At 38.0% G+C, this 27,874-nt stretch overlaps 1 protein-coding gene across 2 annotated transcripts; it reads left to right on the forward strand.

The window, feature by feature from the left end:
• The first annotated feature begins 1,625 nt into the window (after positions 1–1,625).
• On the forward strand, positions 1,626–27,790 carry LOC124163378 (mothers against decapentaplegic homolog 4). Of its 2 annotated transcripts, none has more exons than XM_046540252.1 (13): positions 1,626–2,587; positions 6,887–7,132; positions 7,683–7,787; positions 8,133–8,307; positions 9,086–9,448; positions 11,562–11,723; positions 14,296–14,523; positions 17,164–17,396; positions 18,879–19,018; positions 20,820–20,988; positions 21,969–22,107; positions 22,714–22,844; positions 25,393–27,790. In XM_046540252.1, exons 2-13 carry the CDS (start codon positions 7,001–7,003, stop codon positions 25,471–25,473), a joined length of 2,058 nt encoding a protein of 685 aa, XP_046396208.1. In that variant the 5' UTR covers positions 1,626–2,587; positions 6,887–7,000; the 3' UTR covers positions 25,474–27,790. The 2 variants fall into 2 exon arrangements, with proteins under 2 accessions (XP_046396208.1, XP_046396209.1); XM_046540253.1 differs by having other exon boundaries at positions 17,245–17,396.
• Positions 27,791–27,874: the final 84 nt, after the last annotated feature.

The following is a 27,874-nucleotide window of genomic DNA, read 5'->3' on the forward strand; positions in this document are numbered from 1 at the left end:
GAAAAAATAGTTATATTTTAGTTACATATCTTATACTATTACATATCATCTTTCGTGGGTTTAAAGAAAATTTTTTGAATGCTTTTGTTTCTATTCAATGCTGATTTTGCTTAAAGACTTTTGCGATTTTTGCTTCTAGAGGGGGCAGCTGCCCCTTGCTGGGTATGCCCATGATCCCATATATGCTAAGTGGCTATTATCCCATTTATTTTCAATTTTGGTTTTAATATTCCGTTCTGAACTGAAATCAGCAAGTCAGGTCTGGTATCAAACAGATTGTTCAAGTTGTGGGCATGATACTATACTGACGAATTTGCTGCAATCATAAGTGGTGGGCTGATTTGCTGATGTTTTAACATTTTATAAGGAGCCATCTTTTAAGGCAACAGTGGCACCTATTCCATCCTTAGACGAAACAAGTTTCATTCTGGCCGGCATGACCTAGAGGTGGGTACCCTGACTTTTAGTCGTACTGCATAGGTTGCTGTGTATAACAGCAAATACTATGTATTCACTTAGTTTTATGGCTTGAACTTCTCATTTACTGTGACCCAACAGTGGGTCCTATCACGTGATATGACCGACTGTGCACAGTGAATGTTTTCAGTAGATACAGTGGGTCAATTTGTATCTGAACCTATAATAGAGCAAAAATGTAGTCCCTGCAACTGGTTGTATAAACAGCTTGTGTGTTGACAGGTATGGAAGATTAGATCAGAAGCAGAGTAAATTGTGCTTGGAAAACTAGAAAAAGCTTAGTAGGACCTCTGCAAGATATGAAAGTAATCAGAAAAATCTTCACGAGTTCAATGAAATCCCAGGAATGACAACAGTGACAAACGTCGAAATAAGCACGAAGTGAAATGGTAGATTTATAAGGTAACAATTGACGGAAAGGGGTGGGCTCAATCCCAGGGAAAGCTGATTGAGGGTGTCCGTATCGGACCAAATAATGGAATAGGAATGAATGGGAGCAGCACAAGGAATTAGGAAAGAGAAGATCCAATAAGGAGTATCCTAGAGGATAGGTTCAAAGAGGAAGAGGTATAGGACTAGGAAGTGTAAAAAGAGAAGCAATTGGCAGAGAATTATGATCACTCTGGGATGAAGAAGGGCAAGGCAATTTTTAACAGAAAGGAATTGAATTAATTTTAAAATTTCATGATTTATCCTTGTGCACCTCTTAGGAGTTCATAAATCTTTCTTGCGTTTCCTATATTGCCAACGTTCCTTGAAAAGAGCGACAAAATAGACAAACTATGATGGCTCCCGCAATGGCATTGAAATGGATCGCACATGAGTTACTAATTATTCACAAATTGATTATCTACGCTATTCTTCATGGACGGCAATGATCAATCAGTCCTACTACTACTACCTTGAATGAACAATTTGGAAAAAACACATTACTCGATCATCAATGGAAATTCGTTCATCATTTCATGAAGAATAGTCTCAATTTGTTGATTCATTGGTATGGATAGAATCAACGCTATTCCGCGGCATATAATACATTATTTAATTATAATAATTAGATGGCGTCGAATAAAGCTCGACAAATATCACAATTTGCACCAATTTGACGTTAGTCATTTGTCACTTCCGTTCTAAAATCGCAAACATTTCCCGTAGGTCTATCTTCAAAAACAGGGAAATATCGGAGGAGAAAACTTAAGTTTTTGGTCTGAGTTATATCAATACATCATTTTTAGAATAAATTTATTTGCAGTAAATTTACCAAAGGAAATATTTTCGCAATCCCGCTGATGATATTTTGTGTACAAATGAATTCACCGTTCAACTGTCACCGACCGTCAACGACATATTACTATTTGTGTTTGTAGATGTCAGTGACAGTGCTCTTGTTCAACTAATCTCAAATATCGATACAGTGCATCTTCACCTTTTATATAATTTAATTTAAATGCTCCAGTTTGATTTCATATATGTGACTGCGTATTTCTATGCAAAGGATTGGCTAGCGCGTTTGGCAATAACATGATTATTCTTATTCAAGAGGAGCGCACATCTCTTGTGGTGCAGTATCATGTTAGGAGAATTTGCTGAAGCTATGCCCTCAACCGCGGGCATTCCTATGAATTAGAAGTATTAAGTATCAATGTGTTCGTTTATAGAAGTTCACGGTTCTAGGATAATGTGTTATTGGTGATTTTATTAGTCCATGTTAAGAAAAGTGGTATTTCACAAATGTGTGGGAGCATCTTTGCGTGGTATGTCGGGTTAACGTTGAAGGATTCACGCTACTACATAAACACCGGTTTACCGAGTGTCTAACATGGTGAAACTTTAAAGACATGATTAATTCTATACTCCAAAGCTACACACCTTTGGTAACGTTCGTTTCATTTTGACGCAGCTATGACAGCCAGTTCCACCAAATAAGTGTTTACATATTGAATAAGTGTGGAGTCTTTTGAAAATAGCATTTTGTCCTAACCTAGAGTTCTGTGTCAAGATATCTTGTGGTTGCTGATCCTTATTCGAGAAGTCGCTTGTCTCCTCCAGAGGTGTCGTTTATCCACAGTCTCTTCATTTTATTTCACCCAGTGGCCAATAACCCGTCGAGGTATGTGCTCGTAACTTTCTCATTAATGTAATTATATATTCAAATCCATCTGCTTTATTATTATTTCTAAGTTTTTTTTCATTCTGTAGTATTCTACTCATAGGATAACTTAAATATTGGTCTCAGTTAAGTCTTGCATATGTATCTTTATCTGAATATGAGAAACTCAGTGGCTCTGAAGTTTTTAGAGATATAAGGCAAATTTCTCTATATAATCTTGATGTTTGTAACAGTTTTACGTCTATTATGAAGTTTATACCAATGAATGGCATTGGAAAATGTTGACAATAGGATATGTGCAATGAGTATGTCAAACTGTGCACCTGAAAGGATTCATTCACAAGAGAGGCATCCATATCTCTATCTTAAAGCTGGTTAAAATATTTGAAAATTACTATAGGGTTTATATCATCCAAACATACTACAGCTTTAGGACAGTTTTCAGTGACTGGGTATGTTGGGACTTTTTCATCTACCCACCTGAGGTAGGTTTTTGAATGCCTATATGAGGAATCTATTGCTTCAATAAATAAAATGTTTGCTCTGTTAAATACACCACCACCCCCCCTTGTATTTGTCTCCGTACTCGTATAGTTAGATGAATGCACAGCTGTGTGAGTACATTGTTTCATAGTACATAGTTAGGGTACTCACATATCCTTATTTGAATAAATTTGATGTTTTTCAGATGTATAATAGGTTCCAAACGTCTTTATTAGTGAGGCGAAGGGAGGATGCCCTTCGTGCAAGCCCAGATTTTGTCCATAGGTTCCTCCAATGGGGAGATGGAGTATTGAGGTTCTAGGAGCTGAGGTGCTTACTTGCATCTACTTTTTAAGAAAAAACTAATGGGTATATTTGGTCCACTTCCTAAATGAAAGACATGAGAGATGAGATGAGTGAGATATGGAGATGTGTTTACTCTTGATGTGGACATGAATACTTTTCATGTGTAGATGAGTGAGCATAATCCCTGCTTCTGTCCCAGGAAAGGGTGGCATCCCCACTGAAACCAGGTAAATGGGTGAAAGGTAGGCCATTGCAAAATTTCAACATGAGAGTAGCCAATAATATAGATTGGATGGATTATGAAAATGGCAAAAGTAAGAGTGTGAATGGAAAATGTTAGGTATAGTAACACAGCTGTTACTTTCAAAAAGTTAAAGCAGTAGGTGTTTAGAAAGACAGAATTTCTAAGTCCCTAACCACATCTGTTATCATCTGATTGGTTGTGGGAAAATCTTGTGCCAATAAACCTTCCCTGCATTCACCCCAACTTACTTTAGCCCTGTCTCCTCATCAAAAAGATCTTGGGAACCTATTATTGAGAAGATTAGGCTAGTTTATCAATTTTTTCATGTTCTATTTCGATAGAGTATAATTAATTAAGAGGTTTATGTGTATGGTTAAGTTCTTTCCTGGCGAACTGACGAGGTAAATTCTTAGCAGGTTTTCCACCCCTTTGGATTCTCTGCTCCCTGTCTGGATGGCTAATTCCACCAATAGGCTAGTTTCCTTCATCAAAGAAAACGAAAGGCATTGATTGCGATTAGTTACCCACCATTAGTTTATCCGTAATGTACAAATTATTTGGTGTTAGAAATCCCAGTTTAGATGATGTTAGTGGTCAATTTTAACCTCATTTGAAAAAGGCCAGATTGGCACCCATGAGTTGCCTCTCCACGTGAGGTCACAGGGGCCTAGATGCTATACAAAGTAGGAGTTTTACATCGTCTGAGATAAACAATGCATATATGAGGCACAGAGCTCAGGGAAACATAACAATCACCCATTAAAATTACCTATGGTCGGAAAATTTCCTTTGTTTGCTAGGGTATTAATGATCCATTGTTAAGCCAAGTGCTACCTGCTAGCAGCCTGCAACATAGCGGTGCTCATAGCCTCGCACCAAGGTGGCCTCACACAGCAGCAGCTGGAACCAAAATGAGTCACACGAGCTTTTCCCAGCATTCATACTTAGTGGTTGCATTTTTGCGAACTTGAAAATTTTCACATTTCATTTAATCGTGAAAAATAGATATCGTCATTTAAAAATCTAAAATCGTGAAATACATACTCTAGGAGTAATAATCTTTCGATTTAGGCACTAAAAATATAATAGGAAACCACCCTATTATCTTCATGCAGCCATTCTACTAAAGTTCAAAATTTCATAAAAATGTGAAAGTTGTGTCTGTCCAGGGCTAGTGGATTCAGGTGGGAAAGTGGCAAAGGTAAGAGCATGGATGGGAAATGTTAGCTAAAATAAAATATGGCCCTTTGTACTTTCCACACTTATTTTAATATTTCGCTACTGGTCCCGTCGTGTTCTGCATCATTTTCAAGCTGGACTCCCTGTCAGCAAATGGCAGTCCAGCTTGAAAATCATGTAGAGCACATCGCAACCGGTTGCAGAATATTAAAATAAGTGTGGAAAGTACAAAGTGCATTTATTTTATTTTAGCATGCATAACTTCCACAAAGTTAATTCACCCACCGTCAACTTCAGGGAAATGTTAGGTTTGAGAAAACAGCTAATAGACCCACAAAGTTGGCTGAGTGAGCCATTGAAATTTTGGCAGCAGACCTCATCTGGTGGGAAACCCGGGAAGAATATTTACATGAGATCTGTAGTTCTCCAATTTTCAATCTGTCTCATACTTCTTGAGCTGTTAGTGGCAATTGATGGCCCTTGATAATTTAGCAGATGAGTTGATGAGGTCATGTGTTCCTAATAAGTTCAACAGATTCAGGCTTCAATTGGTGGAAGTTAGACATATTTAAATAAATAAAAGATCGTAGTACTTTTCCACAAGAATTTTTAATGCGTACAACGCGTTTCGGCTCACTGAGCCATCATGTCTTTTACCAGATGATGGCTCAGTGAGCCGAAACGCGTTGTATGCATTAAAAATTCTTGTGGAAAAGTGCTACGATCTTTTATTTATTTTATATGTGTTCCTGCCAAGTGGGGCACTACACGTCAAGTTCTCTCATCCACCGAGAATTGGACTTGCATGATTGATTGTTGTTGATTGAATTCTTGTAAGCTATTTAATCCCTCGTGAAAAAGTTCTCGCCGAATGATTAAATGAACCAAAACTCTAATGGTCTAACCTATTCATGGGAAGAGGGTCGCCACATTCTTATCTCTTTCATTTTCAACTAATGAGAGAATTGGTGAATGAAGAAGATACATATTCATCCTAACTTATCTTGCCCTTCAACCTGTAGAATTATAAAAATTAATCATAATTTAGGGTCCTGAGTGAATGTCCCTATTGTCTGACAGTCCCTGCAAAATATATCTGGTTTCTATTGAGCATGTTCCATGGTATGACTGATTGCTTCATTTTGTTGCTCACTGAATTATTGCACTATGGATGTGATAATTCTTCTTACTTGACTAATTGCAAGATTGGAAATAATCTTACATAATCTTTCACGCTTGTTTTTAGAGTTTTCTTTCATTAGGTCTTGTATGATGTCACTTACTCCGTTTATTGCAGAAAATCTGGTGACTTCGTAATGTTTTATCAGAATTCACCTAATTATATCTGATATTCATACTGCTTGAACTTTTTCCTATCATTTCCTCAGCAAAAAAGTTGAGCACAGTCATTATCTCTCTTTATAATGGCACTAATAACATCCCAGTAATTTTCTACAGAGCTGTACCATTGATAATGACAAAATAAGTGTCTAAACTAGTTGGGATTAATACACATTTTGTGGAAAATTACTTGGTTGTTATTACTCTCATAATTATGATGATATTCTGCTAAGTTGAGCCTGCAACGATTGAATCATGATTATATTTATCTTAATGGACCTTTTATGGACCATATTTTTGCTGCGATAGCCCTGCAACTCCAAAGCTGCTGCCATGTGCAATATATCCCCAGGTATTGATTCTTTGTCACAAATTTTGAGTCTGATGAACAGGATGTGTTTAATGAATAAGAGAGATGGCAATTTTACACAATTTTTTTTTAACAAAGCACGACTCGTTTCGACCGTCAGGTTATTCTGGAGTACAATGTATTGTTATTGTATCTTATCATGCATGTCATTATACTTGAGAATGACCTGATGGTCGAAACGTGTCGTGCTTTGTTAAATAAATTTGAGGAAAATTGGCACCCTTCTTATTCATTAATCAGGACGTCATTCCACTATATCTCGCCTGCCTAAGTTACTTTTTTTGACAGGATGCTTTTAAAATTGGCTCCTGTCAATGAATGTTTTATCATAGTCCAGGGTATGTACATATTGTGAATTTGACCCTTCTTGTCTCAGGTGGAGGCGTGCGTAGGTTCGGTGTGGTCACCGGTGGGTGGCCCAGGGGTGGAGGGGGGCGGAGGCAGTGGGGTTGGGGGTGGAGGGGTGCCCCAGGTGGGGGGCCCAGCCACGATGACCTCCAACGCCCCCACCTCGGCCGATGCTTGCCTCAGCATCGTCCACAGCCTCATGTGCCACCGCCAGGGTGGAGAGTCGGAGGGCTTTGCCAAGAGAGCCATCGAGAGTCTTGTCAAGAAGCTCAAGGTGAGTTGTAAGGTCATTGTAAGGTACAGAAATTGATATTGAGTAAATATACAAAAACTTGGTGGTGAGTCTGTTCTGAGCTGACATCGTGGAAAATCAAATGCACTACCTAATATCTAGTTGATCTCATTTGTTTACTTTGCGTAATTTCTCTACGTTACTCTGTTTAGAGAAAAATCGCTTTAACCCCTTGGCTTCTCACTCACTATTATATCATGGGAGTTTTTTATTCTCCATCCAATGTTGGATGAGTAATTTTTAAGCGACAATTCAATTTTTTTGTGACTGAATGAAGCACCCTGTCATTTTACCCCTGTTTGGCTTCTCTTTCTATCCCTTGCTTCTATTGTGATAATGGTTTGTTCCCTAGTGGAAATGTAAGGTTTGAATGAAATTTTGAGTGTAATCCTAATTATGTGTGCGTCTCATACATCATTTTCATATCCATTATTTATGGCTATGAATATTTCCAAATGAGTATTGTTTTTGAGTAGTGATAGGCATACATTTTTGAAATATTAGACTCATTGCTTGTACTTACTCATTGCAGGAGAAGCGAGATGAACTTGACAGTCTAATTACAGCTATAACCACCAATGGGGCACACCACAGCAAATGCGTCACAATACAAAGGACACTGGACGGAAGGCTTCAGGTTGGTGATATATCAAGTATTTTACTAATAAATAAAAAAAGCATAAGTCCGTGGAATACTCCCATTGTAAAACACATTGCTAAAGAGATTCTCTGTGATGGTGTGTGACAAGGAAAGTGTTGAAAAATACTAGCACTTTTTACTGGAAGGATATAGAGAACATGTATCCAAGTTTGATGTAACATAGTTTATTCAAGATAATCGAGGCAATGAAGGCATTATGGGACTCGGTCTCTTTTACATATTACTCTTAGAATTACTTAAAGTTAAAATTTCTTTTTGTTTCAAATTCCATGCCCTTAACAGAGGAATTCACATGACAATCTTTTTGTTCCTCGATTGAAGGTGGCTGGCAGGAAAGGCTTCCCTCACGTCATTTACGCCCGTATATGGCGATGGCCCGATCTTCACAAGAACGAACTCAAGCATGTGAAGTTTTGCCAGTTTGCTTTTGATCTCAAGTGTGACTCTGTGTGTGTTAACCCATACCATTATGAGCGTGTCGTCTCTCCAGGAATTGGTACGTATGCTGTAGATACATTAGTGCAGACCTTACGTGCGGTTGAGTTTGGATATGAATGACTAAAAGTAGATAATTCATATGGGGAAACTAAATGCTCTGTAATATCCAAATTTAATGAGGAAATTATTCTGCATTTTACAACACCACCAGGTGACATAATAATGAGTGACCAAGATTTCCACGATTTAACCTCATCATCAAACAATTATTTCAATCTTAGGTCACATTTTTTCATGTCATAAGTACTTTGCTTTGGTAAAAGTTATTATTTCTAATTAAAATTTTGAAATTGAATGTCAACAAATAAAAAAAGACAGTTTCATTTTTGTCTTTGCTCAGTGCGTTATTGTTTTAGATTGTATATTAACCCAAGAAAATCACTTCAATATTCTTTATCACAATTTTAACATAAAAAGTGTCCTTCTTTGAGTGTGTTTAATGGAAGCACTGTGTTTGTTTGTCCATGATGTGGAAACAGTCAAGTCTCTCAATTGCAACCAAGGTTGAGTAGCTGATGAGTTCACACTAGTGCAATGAATATAAATATGTATATCATCACAAGCATAAATTTTGGTTGACATCCCTAATTATTGTACATTCCCGAAATTCTGATCACTCTGCTATCAGCGTCCTGGGTAGCAACTATTGTAAATCCATTGAAATGCATGGTGAGTGACATCGTACTTACTGTCTGACTGAAGAGTCCTCCATTATACTGGAGAGACCCTTATAGTGCGCCTAATGGATGAATTGAACTCTCCTGTGTGCTCTCTAGACCTGTCTGGGCTCACGCTGCAGTCGGGTCCGAACCGCCTGGTCAAGGACGAGTACACGGCTGGCGGTGGTGGTAGCATGGATGTGGACGATGGGAGCGATGTGGTTCTCGTGATGGGTGGAGGGGGGAAGCCAGGAGGCGTTGGGGGTGTGCAGCCTCCTCAGCAGCAGGTGGGAGGTGGGGGGCAGGGCCCTGGGGGGGCCACGCAGACGGTGCACCACGGGGGCGGCTCTGCCCCTCCCCCTCCACCCCCACCTCCCTTTGGCCTCGTGCAGTCGCCCATCCAGCAGCAGCCAGTTCCCCAACCACCTCAGCCTCACCCCTCACACCTGCCGCCACCCACGCAGCCAACGTCATCCTCAGGTGAGCGATCCCATGTCATTCATGAATGATGAATGGGTAGGGCTTGAAATGTTCCTTTTTACTATTTCTGTCTGGACCGTGAACTAATAAGTTTTTGCATCAATCCCTTCTTTCTCTAATATCTTCCTCAGTCTCTCCTTCATTTCAATTTTTGTGCCCTGCATTGCTACTCCGTGATCTTTCAGTTGATCTTGCTATTTAACTCTCTTTAATTCTAACAACGTCTTTGTTATACCTGCCATTTAGTCATATACACAGTAGACTCTTGTTTATATGAATTTCATAGGACCGAAAAACCGGAGGTTCGTAATAACGAAGTTTGTATGAATGTTCTTTTAGGAATCGTCGATAAAACCTAGTTTGTCAAAATTTCTTGTCTCTTCAATCTCCCAAACTTATAGTCACACAGTGAAATAGCTTCAAAGTCAAGTGTATTATATACGAGATTAAATTACACGTAAATTTATAAAAACAAGCACATTCATTTCATTTTCTCAATAGAAGAATGGGGCATGACGCAAGTGAGGTTTTATATCTTCCCAAATACATTAAGTCCTCAATAGACGAACAAGATGTGTTCTTAGATCTTGTTCGTAAGTTTATACTATTCAATGCATTGAGGAGTGCGGTTATCCTGCAGAACACTGCATCACAATTGTGTGTTAACTTCTGGCACTCTTGAAATTTTTGGATGTTCATATCTTTTAAAGTTCGTTAATCAAATGTGCGTCGGAAGAGGACTAATTGTACGTCCAATTTACCAGCGGTAATTACTGGGTCACCATGATTTCACAGGAATGAACCTTATTACATTATCTTGTGTTCATACTGAAGTATCTCCTACTGAAGAAAGAACCATAATTGATGCTCTTGGGCACAGTGCACGAGGAGAACTTAAACATAGCACAATGTTTATATCGTAGCATAGTGTATATCAACCTAAATGCCGTTGCTTATTTGTGGAACAATGTAATAGAGTTCATTTTTTAACCGCCGGGACCGGGACTGAGGTTCGAGATATCATAAAAACATTTATTTTACTATGGATTGAAAAGGCCTTTTTGTCGGGACCAATGATTTGCTTCTTACAAGGGAGAACTTCGTGAAAACATTGTTTGTATTAATGAGAATCTACTGTATATATATGTCTATGTCGCATGTATTTTATCTCTGATATCTTGTGCTTTCAATTATGTCAAGTTTTGGTCTCATGCTTGACACGTTGTGGCTCAAAAAAATAAAACTTTCACTTTTGACACATAAATTATCACATTAAACAAACACAACTATCCTGTGTTAAGTAATCACGAAGAAAATTCAGGAGCAGAAACGCATACAACCAAATGCCACTATCCACCATTGCATGACTCCCCTTTTGTTTTCTCCCATAGTCAAAGAGAATTATTGTCCACCATTACATTTTTTTTTCTCTCTCTCTCATCTCTCTCATTTTTTCTCCTGTCGTCAAGGAGAATTCTTAGAGGCTTCTTTATCTCCTTGATTTAATTATAGATTGCAGTTTTTACATGATGTCGTAAGGTCTGAACACTGTTAAAAAACATGGAAACATGCCACAAATACCAAATACTGCATGAAATCTGCAAAAAATATGAAGTCCCCTAAAATTTGAATAAAAAAAAATTAAAATAATGGGACAAAATGCTTGAGTTTTTGAAACTAGAAAATTTATATGAATTATTGGTGCATTTCTGCTCAATCAATAAAATAAATTTTTCTGTCAATTTTTCGCAAAATTAAATCACACGTCCAGTTTCAATACATTTTGTATTATCTTCAGTTGAACTTGTCTCAAAGCATTTCATTTATATACTCTGGAGGAGGAGCAAGTAAGAGAAAAGTCTCATGGGAAAAGGTGGGTGGGGAGAAATTTTTTTCATAATTTTTACTCGCTCCGCCAAAAATTATAAAAATCAATCATGGGTTTTTCCGTGATCATTCTTGATTTTTATATTTTTACTATTTTGTTGGGCATTCTTTTTTTGCTACTTCTTGAGTACATGCAGTCCAACTTTGAGTGATCTATTTTGTTTCTTTAGATCATGCCTTATGTAAATTTGCCTCTTGTGTGACCTAGGTATTTTTTTCTCCGCAGTTAATGCCCACCTCATGCCCCTTGGGCCATCATCACCTCCACCCCCACGGGGCCAAGTGTTTTTTGGCACAGAAGTGGGTAGTGGAGGGGGTGTTCCATCGCCAGTTGACAGTGTTGTCTCTCCCGGAGGCGTGGGTGGCAATGGAGCATCGTCAATTGTTGGTGAGTGGTAGACAAACACTTGAAAGGAAGGAGGTACTATTCGAGTATTTGATCTCTTAGGTCTTTCATATGATGCTCAATAATTTAGAACACACTTGGATGTCCTTAATCGCAAATTCTGATGGCCTGAATGAATATAAGAGTGATATTCACCTCAAATTTCTATGTTGTAAATTAAAAAAATGTTCATGGGAAATTCATAATGTAGGTAACACTAAAGCCGGAATCACTCGGGTCAATTTTTCGTCCCTTGTGGTGCTCACTCAAGCGATTGCTTTTCAGGACCGGAAAAGTGATCGGTCGAGGCATCACTTTTTTGAATCACACGGTCATTATTTCCATCAATCTTTTCGTCACTTCTTCTGTCATTTTTCAGTATTCTCACAGCTAGTTGTTCATGTTTATGTATGTTGTTCCTACGATAATAAAATGTTGCGCCGTAATCGCTCTCTACGGCCATGTATTCTGATTGGCTGATATGCAGTTTCAGCAATGGAAGTGATGCGCCAAATGATGAATTAAGTGATGGAATCTTCATCACTGGATCCATCAGGAAAAACAATTGCTTGCAACTATCATATCCAAGTGATCACTGGAGTACAGTGGAACCCCGATTTATCGTTCCCGCATTCATCGTTTTCCCGCATTCATCGTTCGCCGCTCCTGGTCCCGAATTAAGTTCCATAAAGACAATGTAATTTTTTCCCGCATCTATCGTTCCCCGAAGTATCGTTTTCCCGCATTTATCATTTGACGATCGCGGTCCCGTCGTATAATTTTCCCGCATCTATCGTTTGACGAAAATGAGACGAAGTGTTTACAACGTGTTGTTTACGGCTAATAACGACAGACACAAAGTTTGAATCTTCCCCAGGAGATTGAAATACGATAGGGAGAAGCTGAGTGCCGTGGGATAGTTACATTATCGCATTTCCCAAGATCCGGTATCCCCCTCCATTCAGCACTCGCCTCTCCCCGTCTGAAGCTTTCCTCTTCTCCGAAATAAAAAAAAAGGTCCCAGCTCGAGCAGGGATCGTATTACGAAGACCTTAGCTTGGAAAGAAAATATCAAGTTACTCGAGAACAAAAGAAACCTTTTTCACGCTTCCCCCTTTCTCGACCACTGACTTTTTTTTAGCTGACTCGCTACAAATATCCCCACCTCTGGAGGTCAACTGCTGCATGAATCACCGATTAGCTCAAAAGGTGTGTAGAAATGAATTTCGGCAATTGGTATTATACTTTTATTATATTGAGATATTAGTGATGTACACGTAATTCAGTAAAGATTGATACCAAACATGATGTATTTTTAACGTTATTTAAACATTTTAAGCAAGGAAAGAGTTGGAATAATACGATGGTGATTTCTGGCGAATAACGATATCCTCGCAGCTGATAGAGAGCTTCACGGCAGTTGATGCGATTTTTTTCGAAAACAGGGCGTCTGGTTACAATTTACGAGTTATGCTACAAGTTTCACTTGTCTGAGTTGCTAACGAAGCGATGTCTTCCCTGGATATTTTGTTTCTCTCGACTAGCAATCTGAATTCATCTGCTCATCTAGAGCTACGCTACTTATTGTTAGAAATGAGTGGGTAAGTTGCCTTCTCTATAGGATAAAAAATTTCATCGCGCAGTCATATGGTCATGCTTCACCCTCTGCAGTAAGTTCTGCCTAAGCTGTACGGGATAGCATTAGTGCCGAACTTCTCCTCGCACGAGTGGTTCCTTACTTTCCGGGGTGGGTTGACTTAAAACTAGCGAGTGTTTTCCGCGTGGGTTCAATGGAGTCCGGTTTCATTTTTATTAGTTTTATTCTTATTCTTGATCCATTTCATAACCAATCACTGCGACGGCGAAATCAGTTGTTTGAGGCATAACACGAACATTTCTCTAGTAAATACGTGTACTTGAAATGGCATTTGATGGGTAAGAATTTTTACATCAGACAGAAATGCATAATAGCCGTGAAAATTCCGAGTGGAGTGCAAACATTTTTTTAGCAAGGCGGCTTGTTCCTTTAGGATGTTAGAAAGAGAGATAAGTCGAATCAACAATATGACCTAAGTGTTTCGATAGTGTAATAATATTCCTGTAATCAGCTGAAATCTCGTTTGAATCCATTAATGAATGTCATAATTCGCAAAAATCCAGCTGATCCTGGGACATAGGCAACCCGGACAACCATTCCCGCATTGATCGTTTTCCCGCATTCATCGTTCTTTTCATCCATCCCCCTGAAAAACGACAGATCGAGGTTCCACTGTAGTTGCTGGAATGATCACTCGATAGCGATGAAAAAAATGATTGTACTTCCCTGACAATTTTCAGAAGAAATAGTAAAAGAGACATGCCACTTACACTCATCAGGCCGCACTTAGTGTGTGCTGTGAGCATATGGAATCCAAGTCGAAAAGATTTAAGCTGTCCAATTTTTCTAAAATTGCTACAAGCAAATAAAGTATGCTGCAAAGCTTTTCATGAATTAGGCTGGTAGCTGCTTTTGATCCTTTCCGCGAATTTATAACTTCAATTTAACTCATATATTTTTATATTTTTGCGATTACAGGTGGCAGCCAAAGTCCTGTGGGCTCGGCTCCAGTCTCCCCCCACAACCACCAGAATGGCTTTGCCTCAAGTGGGGGAGGTGTGGGTCAGCAAGGATCGTCCCCTCCCATTGGCTTTGCCTCGGCTGGCACGGGCGTCCAGGGCACATGGACTGGAAGCAACACGCTCACCTATACCCGTAGCATGCAGCCCCCTGATCACAGCCAGGGCTCTCCTCATCCCGGATACTGTTAGTATTCACTGCTCCTCACTCTCTCACATTGTTACTCTTTTCCTTCTTCCATTATTATTAAAACACAAAAAAATGTCCAAAAATCATATTTTCTGTAGTAAAATAATGACTAACGACTGCCTTAATTCATCAACCAGCACCATAAGTGGCCTCTTTTCCCTTGAACCAAATGTATTTCCCTGATAAGCAACACAAGCAATGTAGATTCCAACTTTCAATGGTGTCAGGCTCAACTTTGTGGAAGTTGAAGTTCACAAATGAAAAAACGACTTCGTTTTCTTCCACTAATTTATTTTGACGGTACGACATGTTTCGACCTTGAGCGGTCATTTACGAGTACAAAATTTTGTCAAAAGTTGGGTAAATTTATACCAGGAAGGGACTTGAGAAGGTTTGCAACTTCCCCCTCCAACCTTCTCAAGTCCCTTCCTGGTATAAATTTACCCGACTTTTGACAAAATTTTGTGCTCGTAAATGACCGCTCAAGGTCGAAACATGTCGTACCGTCAAAATAAATTAGTGGAAGAAAACAAAGTCGTTTTTTCATTTGTGTAGATTCCAACTCTTTTCAACAGTCATCTCCATCAATGGGCAATGGCCACATGTTCTTTTCCGCCTTATCTTCATAGACCAGCTATGTGGAGCTCTCTTGTTACTGTCAGGGCTTTACGTGCAAATAATTCTATGTTTAGGGAGTACTTTTTTGTGAATTTTTCACTTCTAATCAAGAAAATCTACATTCTAAAGAGCTTAAAACCCATCTGCCCCTACCTGGCCTGCAACCAGTATGCGCTCATCCACTAGTTTTATTTTACTGTTGATTGTAATAGAGTTAAATATAGGGATTATGGTTTATTATTCATTGCCTACTTCTTGAGCTACTCCTCACAAAAAAAACAAATGTCTTAACCCTTTCTCAGTTAAGCTGATGACATCATACATAAACTCTTGCCAAGTGTATCGCTGCCTGTCTATTGAGCCAATATTAAATTCTTGCTACTGGATTCTGTTGGGAAGTGGGAGGTTAGGCCAATCCTAATTTAACCCTAAGCATAAAAATTATTCCATTCAACACTCATCGGCACAGCATCATGTTAACTTAATCCTGTATTTATTTTTGCAACTCAGTCTGATGATAAAAGATCATAACTTCATATTACTCCAGTCAGGAATTTCCAGCCATCGACAGCAATTAATGCTGCTCTGGCCATGAGCACTTATGCATTAAAGTATAGAGCTGCACTATTTCCTATGCGGATGAGAAAAGGAGCTTTAATTGCCTCTAAAGCTTCTGTCATTACCATCTGTCAGAGACAGTATTAACCGTTGCCAAGGTCCGATAATTCTGAAGGCCTAGCTACCTCTGATGCCTCCAACTCAAAATACAGCAGTTACAACATAGAGCATGTGAAGCACTTATATAGGAACATGATTTTAACTGCAAAAAATTAACATTAGTTGGCTTTATGGGACCAAGTTCATTCTGCGAAAAATCAAAACACTGTGTAAAATCAAGACTTGATGTAAAATCAAAGTGTGTCAAATCAAACTTTTATTGTTCTTGTAAATATCCAATGAAATATTCATGTCAGCGTTATGGTGGAAAAATTAATGCCTAAATTTCTTGTCGCCTATTTCTAAATGCCTTTTATCTATCACCAGTATTCACCTCCTCAAGGGGCCACTTCTCTGCAGCATATTGTGTTGCAATTTACCTGCCAATAATTATATTTTTATATCCTGTTAAGACGATATTTGGTAAAATACATAGTGACAAATAGTTTGGGAAACAGAGATAGCACCCTGGTAATTCTGGAAAAGTCAGGTTGAAATATCTGCTTGACAAATAAGTGGTTTTGATTTCTTTATTTAATTCCCAATGCCTATACATGACGAATATTTCAAGTGTTCCATTTCTCAAGAGGAAACATCTGTCCTGCTCAGCTGTTTTTTTTTCTCTTTATTCCTGAAATATTACTTATTTACAAGTTACTTTATCCCATCAAAGATTTCAGGGTATATTTAATTCACCTTTGTCAAATTTACCTGTATCTCTAACATGAAAATTTATAACCCAGAATATTCAAGGAAAAATTTTCAATTTTGAGATTCAATCAAATGTTGGCAAGGTTCTATAATGTGAAAATTTTAGGTTTTTTTTATTTAAAAAAAGTTTACCTTTCGTTTTAAGCTAGTAATTATTCACCTACCTCAACCTACTTCAGGTTCAGTCTTGTCAAAACACAATTGTGATACAACGTATTTTGTTACTTTCTTCCCAGTTTGTTTTCATCCTTAATACCCTTGAATATTTATCTACTTTTTTTATATTTCCCTGGATTAGTGTGGAAAACCCACCATTGATATAAAGCATTCCCTCATGTTAGCGCGCTTATAAACTATGAAATGATAACATCAAATTTTTTTTATTTTTAGCCTTGAAAATTTTGATTTTCAACTACCTAAATATTTTTGTTTTTGTGGACATACTGCCACTTTTTTGTTGAATTCCATGTTTCTTCAATTGTATTTGTTCATTTTTCTTTACTATAATTTTCTTTTGTTTTCACTTACGGCAGCTTTGCGGAAATTTTTATGGTTATTGATTGTTTGATGATGTTCTTTCGACTGGCCAAGGCCTCGCTGGAGGCTTAGGCTGCAGTAATAGGTCTGGACCGCACCCCTCAAGTGATGTTGCTAATTGTGCCATTGCTGTAGGGATGGTCGGGGGCGGAGGAGGAGGCCAGGGCCCTCAGGTTGGCCCCAGTGGATCCACACAGCAGGCCATGGGCGCACAGCCACGACAGCTCTCATCACAGCCGCCACCAGAGTACTGGTGCTCCGTGGCGTACTTTGAGCTGGACTCTCAGGTCAGCACATCTTTTATACTGCCTCTCTTTATATCATCCCATTTCCTTATATTGTTTCATTTTATGCACAAAGGGTAAGAAAAAAAAGACTGCTGTTCCACAAAACAAAATATATAATTGTGACCGGTTTCGATACGGCATATTATCATTTGATGATACACCAAGGATGATACGCCGTAACGAAACCAGTCGCAAATATATAATTTATTTCATGGAACAGCAGTCTTTTTTTTTCTAACCCTTTGTGCATCATGAAGGAGTTCCACCATGTTACGCCACCCACCATTGCATTTGTTTTAATTAGTCGTTAAAAATCATTTTTCCTCATAATTTATTTAACTTACAATTAAGGATGAGTTGTTTCCACTATTTTGTCGGAACTGGTTCTGGTTTAGTTTCCGGTTATAAGTTCTCAGTCCTGGTCATTTATCAAGTATTGCTTTTGCAATGCTTAATTTTCATAAGCTATCAATGATGGCAGTTGTGACTTTAGGGCTAGTGGAATTGACCATGCCCCCTTTCAAATGCCATTTTTCGCACCTTTGGAACTTAAGCGACTTTGAGAGTCTTCATCTCAAGACAAAAGTCTTCCCTTAGTTTCAGGCTATTTTTGCATTGTGCAAGATTCGTCATCCTCTACTGACTGCAATAAAACCTCCCTACAATTAACCGACTTTAACAGCAAAATTTTAACGAAAGTATCCTATTTCGAAGTCATTGGCGAGGTCAATGGACAATGTACGCAAAAAACTTCCCACAGCGAATCTTTCCAATTACGAAAAATCCCTATGAAGTCTCCTCTTCAGCCACTGGTACTTCTTTGGTTTTTCCATTTCTGCTATTAGGAAGAGCTTTAGCACTCTTTGAGTGCTTCTAAAGGGATAATTATTGAAAAAATTTTTTAAACTACTGACAAAGATTTCTTGATTGAAGCTTTCACAGCTCATGGTGATTAAAAGAGAGTGAGAGAGACATACGGTTGTATGCCACGTGACGTAGTGGAGATTGCACCGACGTTTCGCGACCGACCGCTGGTCACTTCTTCAAGGGAATGAATGAAGGGAGAGAAGGGAATGATAATGATTGAAGAAGTGACCAGCAGTCGGTCGCAAAACTTTGGGGCAATCTCCACTACATCATGTGGCATACACCCATAGGTCTCTCTCTCTCTCTTTTAATTGTGAAAGAATTTTGCTGAGTTGTCCCATGTGAAACCATAGCTTAAAATCTATGGCTGTAATCTTATTTTGCTGTGGTTGGCTTAGCTGTCAACTTGTGTCATAATCACTCATATCTTTTACAATATGATTGTTATGCATCATGTTTTTCATTTTTGTTCTTTACATGATTTCCTTGGTATGTGCAGTTCTATAATAAAAAACTTAAACTAAATTCAATTTATTCTTTAATTATAAGTTTGCAAATTAGTGTGTGCCATAATTATTGAAATGGCTGTTGATGGTGAATCTTTGTGTGTTGTAGGTGGGTGAGACGTTCAAAGTTCCGTCATCATCTTGTCCCTCGGTGACCGTTGACGGGTATGTGGATCCGTCTGGCGGCAGCCGGTTTTGCCTCGGAGCTTTGTCGAACGTCCACCGCACAGAGCAAAGTGAACGTGCGAGGTAGGTCATTTTATTATCTACCTCCCCTTGCACTATGTGACTTGGTTGCCTTCTCATCATTGGGAATCTGGTCACAGATTGAGAGGAAAGAACAGAGGAACTATGGAAGTGTGCGGATGTGATTGCAGCAAAACAAAGGGTAGCACAGGGGGCGATACCAAAGGCAATTTAAAATAAAACTTAAGAAATGAACATTGGTGTTATCTATCATAGAAAACTTGAGTTTGCATCACCATTATTAACACTTTGCGTGCCATGGACGTAATATTACGTCGTGCTAATCCTTCTGAGGATTGCCATGGACGTAATATTACGTCTTTCCATTTAATTGGCTTTGTATGCGTGAAGCCGTAATATTTCGCCCGTGGTACTTTTCTAGTTTACTGCTTAGTGGTTCTGTTATTTCAAAAATCAACTGCTCGATGGAAAAAGAGTTCACTTTATGTCTTGAGGACGAAAAGTCCTCCGTAGCTACCGGCATCCTCATCTTAGGCCACTTAGTGTGAAAATTCTTTGGGCCAATGGACCGTTCGTTGAGGGTGCATTGACCCTTTTTGTCATCCAGGATTTTTAATGCTTTGCTTGTAACAATGCTTTTTTATGATTTCCATGCTTTAAATAGTTCAAATTGAGCGTATTAAAAAAATTATTATGCATGTTATGGCGGTACATCATGTGTTGCAACTTTTTTATTTTTCAAAAAAAGTAGGTTTTCAATGTTAAATTATATATTTAAAAATTAGCAGTTAATGTTATTCAACTCATTCATAAAGAAGAGCAAAGTCCATTTTTATTGAAATGCACATCGATATAAATATATTTTTGATGCTAATGTTTAAAAAAAAATTACGAATATAGTAAAAATGGCTGAATTTTTCTGTAGGGCTTTAAATTTAGCAGCCGGCACTCAAAGTGTTAAGTTACATGAGGTAAAAAGATAAAATCACCAACTTCAACAGAAATCGAAAACAGAAATTATACCAACTGATTCAGCTGTTGAAAAAATCAAAATGTATAATAAAGAGATAAAAAGTCTTCATAGATGTTTATATCTTTGAGGAATCATAACATGCAACTCAATGAGACACTTGCATGGTAGAATAAAATTTATAAATTGACTGGAGCACAATATTTCATGAAGAACACTTAAAACAAGTGATGACTCTCCCATTGCAACAGAACGGATGATGCAATTAAACAGCTACACAACCAGAGGTAATGTATGGAATCATTTTTAAAAAAACAACAAATGGCCATCGATGAAGTGCTTTAGATAGAGAGAAGGATTACCAGAAGTGCTTATATAAATGGATTTCTAAAGTGTACAACAAAACATTATACTCAGAAATAGAGCCTGTAACTAACACTTTGAGGAGAAAAGAATCTCCTATTAATCAACTGATTGTTTGAAATTAGCAATTCAAAATTGTGCTTTATGCAAGTGAAATCTCTTTTCAAAAGTATTTTTATGGTAGTTCTTGAAAAATTCAACATAGAAAACTAGGTGATATTAGTATTTCAAGTCTTAATTCATGCTGTTGCTTCATGGTATGATATCTCTCCGTTGCTTTTCAATTTGGTATGACTATTAATAATTAATGTGGTTGAAAATGAAGACTATAGACCTTTGGACATTTTCCAGTAATTTTTCGTTATTCGAAGATATTCATTTCACGATTATAGCCTCTTTGAAGTTGGTATGCTGTTGAATCAAAGCCACTGTGCACCTTCTTTCCTGTTCCTATCTGATGGATTGTATGCATAATTAGCACTCAGTAATCATGGTACTTGTTGTTTGCAGACTGCACATAGGCAAGGGAGTTCAGCTTGACCTTCGAGGTGAGGGCGATGTGTGGTTGCGCTGCCTCAGTGACCACTCCGTCTTCGTGCAGTCATACTATTTGGATAGGGAAGCCGGCCGCGCACCAGGAGATGCAGTGCACAAGATCTACCCCCAAGCCTACATCAAGGTGAGTGCGGTTGCAACTGGTGCTTGCTCTATACAGCCCTCACTGGGTATGCCTTCTAGACTTGAGAGGAAAATGAAGCAGCTGAGTCAAGGAAGAGCACCCCCCTCCCATCTTTTGGTTGGCCCATTCCCGCCTCTTCGTCTAAGCTCTTACTCTCACCCCTCCGCAGAATCTTTCCCTCTCAACACACTATTTCTAAGAGGAGATACCCCTCACTGGAGATGAGGGAGTTCAGTGCATCATATTGCATATGTCAAAATAACTACCTATAGCTGACTCATCATTACTGTGTGGCATCGAATTGATCTTGAAAATGATTTTATTGGCAACATAGCTAGAAAACATTTACTAAAATTGAAAAATAATGACCTTAGGTTTCTCTTATGAACCTTGGAAAAGCACTCAAAATAAATAAATGTCCAATGGGAAAAGAGTACCAATGAAAAATCAGTAGAATTCTTTGAAAGGCTGTAACATTGTGTAGAAAATATTTTTTTTAGGAACAAATTGTTATCGTAGAAAAGTATCTTGGCAGTTAAAAAAAATTAAATGTCAATCACACTTATTTATGGTTTATGATGCCGTCATTAATGTGTGATGTAATTCTGTTTTGGCTAATGATATGTATGAAATTTTCTTAAAATGTAAGAAAATCCTGTTATTAAAAATAAATTTTATTCGCCTGATTATTAGAAATGCACATACTTTAATTATTCTCTAACCATGTTTTAAGTGGCCACTCCTCTAAAAGGCCACTGTTTCCAGGTGGTTGCCACCTTTCCACCTATGATTTTACCATATTTTCTGCCAGTTTTCAGCAGTAGGTGCAATATTGTTTGGCCTTGCTCTCATGGTGAGCTAACTGCAAGATAAATTTCTTACATGAGTCATCAATCACTATTTATTTCACTTGCTAAAATTTGTCCTTTAGTATCTCCTGTTGTTTGCATGTGTATTGAAAAAGGCCAATTCTTTTCCAGGTCTTTGATTTGCGCCAGTGTCATCGGCAAATGCAGCAACAAGCCGCTACGGCACAAGCAGCTGCTGCAGCGCAAGCAGCAGCCGTTGCTGGCCACATCCCAGGACCGCATTCTGTGGGAGGAATTGCGCCAGCAATCAGTTAGTATACATATTGTCAAGAGAGTCATATGGTCCCAGCTCTCACTAACGCCATTTTCCAATCCACAGATATCGATTACAATCCATTGTACGGGTGTCCGCAATCTGGGAAAATCTGGAGCACTAATGGAATTTTGGTCTTCTGAATAATCTGGGGGAAAAGTCATGGAATTGATCAACTATCCTTGAAATTTTGTTATTGACACATGTTCCATCTGGGGAAATTAGCATCGGATGGTAAAAAATAAGTATTGTTTTGTCCCAAGTTTATTATGGAGTCCTTACTGAACTCATCCACATGTTTTTTTGGCGAAAACCAAAAATATTTTTTATAGGCCAGGGTTTAGCTGATTCGTGACTAAGGCACAGTGGCGTGAATTCCACACTGAGTGTTAGATCTGCAACCCAATGCTCTACCAAGTATACCATCACCATATGCTAATCAACTCTCTTGTGGATATAATTTAGTCTTACGACAAAACTATATGTCCACCACATATTTTCATTTTTCTCTGGGTCAACTTATCAATTGTTATTTTGTTTAAATGACCATCCCTTCTTATTTTTGGTGATATCAATTGTTTCATCTCATATTTTTTTGTTTAGGCCTGAGTGCAGCTGCTGGGATTGGTGTTGATGACCTCAGGAGGCTCTGTATTCTGCGGTTAAGTTTTGTGAAAGGTTGGGGTCCAGATTATCCACGGCAGTCCATTAAAGAAACACCTTGCTGGATTGAGGTTAGTCCTGTCTACTCAAATTAGTATAATTACTAAGTAATGTAAATATTAAGTAATAGGCTCAAGTACTCAGGAAAAGTTTTATAAAGCCCCCCAATTCCCATATTCACCATTAATGACCACTTTTATTTCGTATTGGTGCTATTTTTCAGAGTAATAAGATATGTGAATTCATTAAACTGCGTATTTTTTTATAAAATTGCAAATAAAATATCGTAAAAATTATTGGGGTTCGTTACCAAAAACTGAGTGTCGCTTGAAGCATAGCGACATGATCATGGGTTTGGTATCAGCTTACTTGGATGTTACATTATTACTTATACCACTGCTTTTTTACATAATGTGACCCGGGTTTCGATGAATTATCATCTTCAGGCAAAAATTAATATACCATATTTTCCGGCGTATGAGATGACTGGGCGTATAAGACGACCCCCAACTTTTTTGTTAAAATATATAATTCGTGCTATTATCTCTGTATAAGACTACCCCTTTTCCAACGCACACTACCGGTAAATAAAAAACATCAGATTTGATTTCAATATAGAAATTTTTAATTAATATGCTTATGACATCATGGCATGACATGATAGCATGAAAACGGTCACTAATAAACATAAGTCAGTTCCTCATAAAACATATAAAACTAAAACAGTGCAAGTGGATTAAACTTTTCCTAAAGCAGTCTGATACAAGGAAGTTAACAAACGATAGAGAGAGCTCGCAAGTCACTGCGAGTCAGCAACGCAGTTTCCATTTAAAAACCTTTAAAATCCTCCTGTTCGTCATTTGATATCATCAGTACATCAATAACGTCTTGTTCTACATTTGTAAGGCAATCATCATATGGATCAAATTCCGTATCAGATGGTGTGGTCTCAGCTTCGACTTCCTCTTCATTTTGCCACAAGTAGTCGTCCTCCATACCATCTAACGAATTTGATATGCCACACTTTTTGAAAGACTTGATTACTGTTTTTGCATCAATGTCATTCCAGGCTTTTATAACAAATTTGCACAAAACATCCAACTGTGGAGCACGCATGTTTCCTCCTTTTGTGAATGACTTCTCACCGCTAACCATCCACTCATTCCACTGTTCTCGAATGCGATCTTTAAATGGCTTGTTTAGGCACACATCCAGTGGCTGTACCAATGATGTCAATCCTGCAGGAATAACTGCTGAATCTGTATTTAGTCTCGCAAGCCTTTCCTTGGTGCTGGGAGTTAAATGAGCCCTGAACATATCCCACACCAGTAGGCTACGTTTTTTAATAAGTCCACCTGGTCGCCTGCTCCATACGTTATCAAGCCATAGCTTTACCCCTTCTTCATCCATCCAGCCTTTTTCATTCACATGTACAAAACAACCAACAGGGAACTTGAGTTTCGGCATTGTTTTTCTTTTAAAAATAACCATTGGTCTCAGTTTGGCGCCATCAGCTGTGCAAGCTAGTACCACTGTAAAACTGGACTTCTCTTGTCCTGTTGTTTTAATTAAAATAGTTTTTTCACCTTTTAGATGGACAGTCTTATTTCCAACCATATCAAAATTCATTGAGGTTTCATCCATATTTCCGATACTATTTAACGCATAGCCATGTTTATTGCGCTGTTTTATTACGTATCGATGGAAGTTATTTAATTTGGCATCAAGATCTGCAGGTAATTTCTGTGCAATTTTTGTCTTTTGCCTCAGTACCAAATTGTGCCTTTCTAAGAATCTAGTACACCAGGATACAGTGGCCTTAAATCTGTTGCTGTGATCTGGATTAGATTTTGCCCACTGAAGTGCAAACAAGCGTATTTTATTGCGTGTTACAACATAACCATTTTGCTCACGCGCCTGTTAATGCATTGCATTCACAACTGTCCTCTGCTGATTGTGTTGAAGTGCCTCCAACCGTTGGTTTAATTGTCTTGCTTGGTTCTCCCTTGGCCTCCTTTTAACATGGAAGTTCACAAAGCCTGGTATATTAGATCTCAGCACTGGGTTAGGGTTAGGGTTCTGCAAATGTGTGAAGTGTTTGTTCAGTGCGGCCACCCCTCCTCCTTGCTGCCACATTCCCGGCGTATAAGACGACCCCGACTTTTTAAAAAAGATTTTAGGTGCTAGAAAGTTGTCTTATACGCCGGAAAATACGGTAATTAATTTATATTAATAAAATAATAATTAATATAATAAATTAATTTAAGCCTACAGATGATGATAATTCATCAAAACCCGGGTCCCGTTATGTATTAAGCAGTGGAATAAGTAATAATGTAACATCCAATAAAACTAATGATGGAATACCACAAAGTTCATAATGAGTTAGTGAATTTTGGTTTGGTATCATCCGGGATTGGTATGATTCATCAAGTAGCTGCAGGATGATAGAAACCGTATGCCAGACACCACGTAAGAGTTGCATTATATAAAGTGGCATGGTAGACAGTTGTAGAGGGACGCGGTTCCATGGAGTACACCGTGGACATTCTGCTTCTCCAGGTGCATGCTGGGAAGGCACTGATGAATAATAATTCACTGCTTTGTAATGCATTATAGGTCCATCTTCACCGGGCACTGCAGTTGCTGGATGAGGTCCTGCACACAATGCCCATTGAGGGCCCAAGGGGTATGGAGTGAGCTAGAGGGGAGATTGGCCATCAACCAGCGAGGCTGTCTCTGGCCATGCCTTCCTCTTCTCTTGGTGTGGGCATCAATCAACGCAAGCATTCTCATTGTGTGTGTGTTTGTGTTTGTGTGCGCTAATGCCACGCCTTTCGGTGATGTGCCCTCGAGGAGTCTCATATAAATATGAAGTTCTCAGACAGAGAGCAACTTGGTGTGTAAAAAATATTGAAACGAGCCCAATTTCTGAGTGTTGTGAGCATTGTGTGTGAAGGCGGAAAATAAATGATTTTTGAAGATGCCCACGTCAGTGCCTCATGGAAATGTTTCAGATTGGAGGAAGAGACTCATTCAACAGTATAGAGAGATAGAGGTGACCTTTTTACTTGAGATCAGGTCTCTCTGATGCAAGTGATGTAAGTGTGCTGTCAGCGAATCCTCTCCATAAGTAACCTCTTGTTGTGTGCACTTGGTGAAAAAAACACCAAGGAGTAAGTGAGGGTGAGAGTGTTGTGTATTTGTTTGAAGAAATGCTTGAAAGTGAATTTTAAATAATTTTTAATTTCCAGATGAAGTTTTGCAAAATTTTAGATGCCTTTGGAGAGCATGAAAATTTATTTAGAAGCCTGTTGTATGATTAATGCCATATTGATGAAAATGTTGAATATTGGCCAAAAATGAGATGTATTTTATTAGTTTTAACCACAAGGGGTTTTAGAAAGATGAGAAATACCTATGTTTTCTGGAAGTTGGCTTAATATTGAAGTATTTTTTCACTTTGTCTTTGTAGGTGTATTTTAAATTTTCAATGATGATGATTGGAAATTATACTCTGTGATTTGCTAAACTTTTAATGTGAATGACTGATTTAATAGCATGCAACTGTTAATATAAACAAAATATGTGCATTGGGTAGAAAATGACCCATTGAATTGTAATGTGATAAGCTGGCTCTTATGAATTAGGGTAAGATGAAGAGGTTATCATTTGCTCATTCTTTCACAGGCAAAGGTAATACTAAAAACACTGAGCACAAAGAATGATACATAGTTACACTTTTGATGTATGCATATTAAATATCCTGGGGAAGCTAGTTGTAATGCAGGACGTTCTACAATTCTTTCACTCCTGGAAATTCCATTGAAGTTATTCTGTTTGAGACGTGATTTGCTCGCAAAAAAAACATCTTCAGTTATTTCAATGATGGTGTAATGCAAATTGTTTCATGTTGACCTTTCTCAAAAAGATGCCTCTCCAACTTCTCTATAAATTTTGGCCAATGTGTTACCTATATATTGTCTTGTTTTATATTTAAAGATTATAAATTTGGATTCTTTATGGAGAAGATATTTTCAAAAGTTGATTTTTCCTAAGAGATTTTTGTGACACTTGCCATGAGGAGTGAGTGATCCCATGAATGGAATGTATTGGACTAGAGGACTTGCGTTCCTTGAAATCTAATTAGAAACATTAAAAATTGTAATAACTGTTTATTCGGTTTGACTTGTGCATGCAATAATGATGAAATTAATTTACGAAAAAGGTATTTTGACTGGCTTGGTAGTTTGCTGGCTTGGTAATAAAAAGTATGAAAAGTTTTAAAAAGCTGAATAGAGTGGAAAACTATTTGAAATGTCGACAGAAATGGAATGAGAGTAAATATTTAATTGATTAATCATTGCCTATGCATGTGTTGCATTTATATATAAATATATATATATATGATATACATGTGTATGTAAATATTCATGCATGTATATGTTCTGAAAGTGAGAGGATTTCTTTATGTTCAGTGCATTGCAAGATGGAAGAGTATAATCCAAAGTCATGAGAATCCTGTGTCTCTTGTATAAAAACAATTTTATACCTGCGTGGTTGGACATTTTCTCTTCAGTCAACACCACATTTGCTTATTTCTAGTTGTGTCACTAGAGACGTCCACATTGTACCCAATTGGTTGCTTCCTCTGTCTTTTTATATTCCCAGAAAAAGTACAGCAATGTTTTACTATTTATATTATTGTGCAATGTGATTCTGTGTAGCTCAACTTTACTCTTTTAGCACAGGCTATGTGATGATGTTTTGGCAACTTTCTAAAAAGTGGTTTTCCATTCGATAATTTTGCTGTCTTGTCACCATCAGGTCAGTTTCATTTTGTCATTTCAACCGTAATTGATTTATGATGTCAGAGATAATGCTGTTGAAAATTTATCACTGTTATCTCTAAATGATGATGATTTGTTAGTTTGTTTTCTTAATTCTGATTTGTTCATTGTTGTGTGTTTATTATAGTTTCTGATGAAGACTCTCTAATATTAAATCATTCTTTATATTTTGAAATTTATTTCACACTTCCCCATACTCCTCGTTATTAAGATAAAAGCTCTATATACTTCTATTGGGTTTCTCCAAGCAT

Source organism: Ischnura elegans, chromosome 8 (assembly GCF_921293095.1).
Source record: "Ischnura elegans chromosome 8, ioIscEleg1.1, whole genome shotgun sequence".
Classification (NCBI taxonomy): domain Eukaryota; kingdom Metazoa; phylum Arthropoda; class Insecta; order Odonata; family Coenagrionidae; genus Ischnura; species Ischnura elegans.

Coding starts and splice junctions, on each gene's coding strand:
- LOC124163378 (XM_046540252.1), top strand. CDS start 7,001: ATGACCTCCAACGCCCCCACCTCGGCCGATGCTTGCCTCAGCATCGTC. Junction 8,308..9,085: donor TGTCGTCTCTCCAGGAATTG/GTACGTATGCTG, acceptor TGTGCTCTCTAG/ACCTGTCTGGGCTCACGCTG. Junction 22,845..25,392: donor AAACACCTTGCTGGATTGAG/GTTAGTCCTGTC, acceptor AATGCATTATAG/GTCCATCTTCACCGGGCACT.